Source organism: Mesoplodon densirostris, chromosome 4 (assembly GCF_025265405.1).
Source record: "Mesoplodon densirostris isolate mMesDen1 chromosome 4, mMesDen1 primary haplotype, whole genome shotgun sequence".
NCBI lineage: Eukaryota > Metazoa > Chordata > Mammalia > Artiodactyla > Ziphiidae > Mesoplodon > Mesoplodon densirostris.
Window position 1 is genome coordinate 55,166,002 of NC_082664.1, and position 2,138 is coordinate 55,168,139.

A 2,138-nucleotide genomic window follows, 5' to 3' on the forward strand; every position below is an offset into this window, starting at 1 on the left:
ACATGTCAAAGAAAGTGCTACTGAAATTGAAAAGCCCTTTCTATACATTCATATTTTAGTACCTGTTATCCTCCTTGTTTAAATAAAATAAATATTATTGCTTAAAACAGCAATTTAGCTTAAAATACACAAGTAGGAGACATAGTAAGAGCCTGAAAGAAGTATCAAGTCAGATGCAAAATTTTAAGATTGACATAGAAATTTTTTTAAGTAAATGAAAATAATTTTAAAGGCATATGTTTCAATACTGTTTATTTAGTATTCCTTTTGTTCCTTATTTAATATGTTGACTCTGAAAATGAGTAGCTAAAGAAAACTGAGGGCACTGTTTGCAGGATTGAGATTTAGAAGACTAAATAACAAATAACTAAACAACTAAATAACCAGAATTTTAGAATGCAGAAGAGACCCAGAAACTTTAGCTTATGTAATTTCTAAAATAAAACAAAGCAGAAAAACACCTGTATGATCAACATAACTCTAATGTAGGGCAAAAACCTACGACTGCAAACTCTCTCTAGGATTCTTTTAGAGAACAGACAGCAGATTTAGTGTCATTTTCTCTTTTTTGTTGGTTCTACTGGGACTCAGATCAAGAAATATGAACTTGGTTGTCAACCTATGTCCTTTCTGTGATGAAGAAAAGATTGGATTGTCGTCTCTTGAGTGTAAGATAATGTAAGGCTTGTCTGGGGAAACCTTTGGCAGTGGTCCCCAATTGTCCTAAGGCTGATAATTGGAGGTGACAGGTAATTCTAAAAACTATGTGCAGAAATGTATAAGGAAAACATAAGCAACAAGTTTAAGAATAGACTTTTTAGTTTCAAAGAGATTGTAATTGAAATATGACTAATGCTTACCATTATTTTCATCCCAATTGTTTATTTTCTATAAAAAATAAGAATTTTTTCTGTAAATCTCAGATTTTTCTCTATTTTTTATTTAAGGTAATGACAGCTGTATAACTTATGACTTCTCTACAAACAAAACTTTTGACATATTTCCCTAGACTCTCTAAGTTAAAAGTGTGGGTTAGAATTGCAACAGCTTTCCCTATAAATGGCATACAAATTGTTTCACTCTCACTTGAAATGAAATTATCATTTGTCATTAAAACTCTTTCTGGTAATTTTAACACAAAAATTATCTCTCTATTAGTCTATATTCTAAAAATTGGATATTTTTAAAGTATAAAAAAGTTAAGAAATAATTTTTTTTTGCCGTAAATAAAATTTATTGGTGAGCAAAAGTCAGACCAGCATGGTCAAAATTGCCAGTGCTATCAAAAGACCTCACGAGTGCAGAGCTCGCCACTTATCCAGAGGGCCACGGCTGGGGATGTATTTGACTCCACAACCATCCGGGATGAGGCACTTCTTAGCCACTTTGTCTTCAAATTCATCAGCATTAAACTTGGTAAAGCCCCATTTCTTGGAGATATGAATCTTCTGGCGCCCAGGGAACTTGAACTTGGCCCTGCGTAAGGCTTCAATCACATGTTCCTTGTTCTGAAGCTTGGTGCGGATGCACATGATGACTTGACCAATGTGGACTCTGGCCACTGTACCCTGGGGTTTTCCAAAGGCACCTCGCATACCTGTCTGGAGTCTGTCAGCCCCAGCACAGGACAACATCTTGTTGATGCGGATAACATGTAATGGATGGAGTTGCACTCGGATGTGAAAGCCATCTTTGCCACAACTTTTCACCATGTACTTGTTGGCACAAATTCGGGCGGCCTCCAGGGCTTCAGAAGAGAGCTGCTCATACTCATCAGACACCATGTGTCCACAGAGTGGGAACTCATCCACTTTTGCCTTCTTCCGACCCATGTCAAAGACACGGATCTTGGCATCAGGAACACCTCGGCAAAAGCGAGACTTTGGATACGGCTTATTCTTGCAATACCGGTAACAACGAGCAGGGCGGCGGCCCATGGCGACACCAGGTATCTCTGAGGCACGTCGAAGAGAAAGGAAGCGGTTGCTTCCACGCCTGCGCACGCGCCTCATATACATTGCCCATCTTCCCGCGCGGGAACCATAGAGGACTTGAGGACACTCTTTCACAACGTCCGCACCATAGATGCAGTGATACTTTACGCATGCGTTTGGGGGATTTGGAACATGCGCAGGATG

The 2,138-nt window shown here is 38.7% G+C and overlaps 1 protein-coding gene across 1 annotated transcript; it reads right to left on the reverse strand.

The window, feature by feature from the left end:
• Positions 1-1,292: 1,292 nt before the first annotated feature.
• Positions 1,293-1,937, reverse strand: RPL10L (ribosomal protein L10 like). The gene is made up of 2 exons (XM_060098132.1): positions 1,842-1,937; positions 1,293-1,760 (listed from the first exon to the last, which is right to left on the reverse strand). Exons 1-2 carry the CDS (start codon positions 1,935-1,937, stop codon positions 1,293-1,295), a joined length of 564 nt encoding a protein of 187 aa, XP_059954115.1.
• Between the last annotated feature and the right edge of the window lie 201 nt (positions 1,938-2,138).

Coding starts and splice junctions, on each gene's coding strand:
- RPL10L (XM_060098132.1), bottom strand. CDS start 1,937: ATGGGCCGCCGCCCTGCTCGTTGTTACCGGTATTGCAAGAATAAGCCG. Junction 1,761..1,841: donor TTCCTGATGCCAAGATCCGT/GTCTTTGACATG, acceptor GAGTATGAGCAG/CTCTCTTCTGAAGCCCTGGA.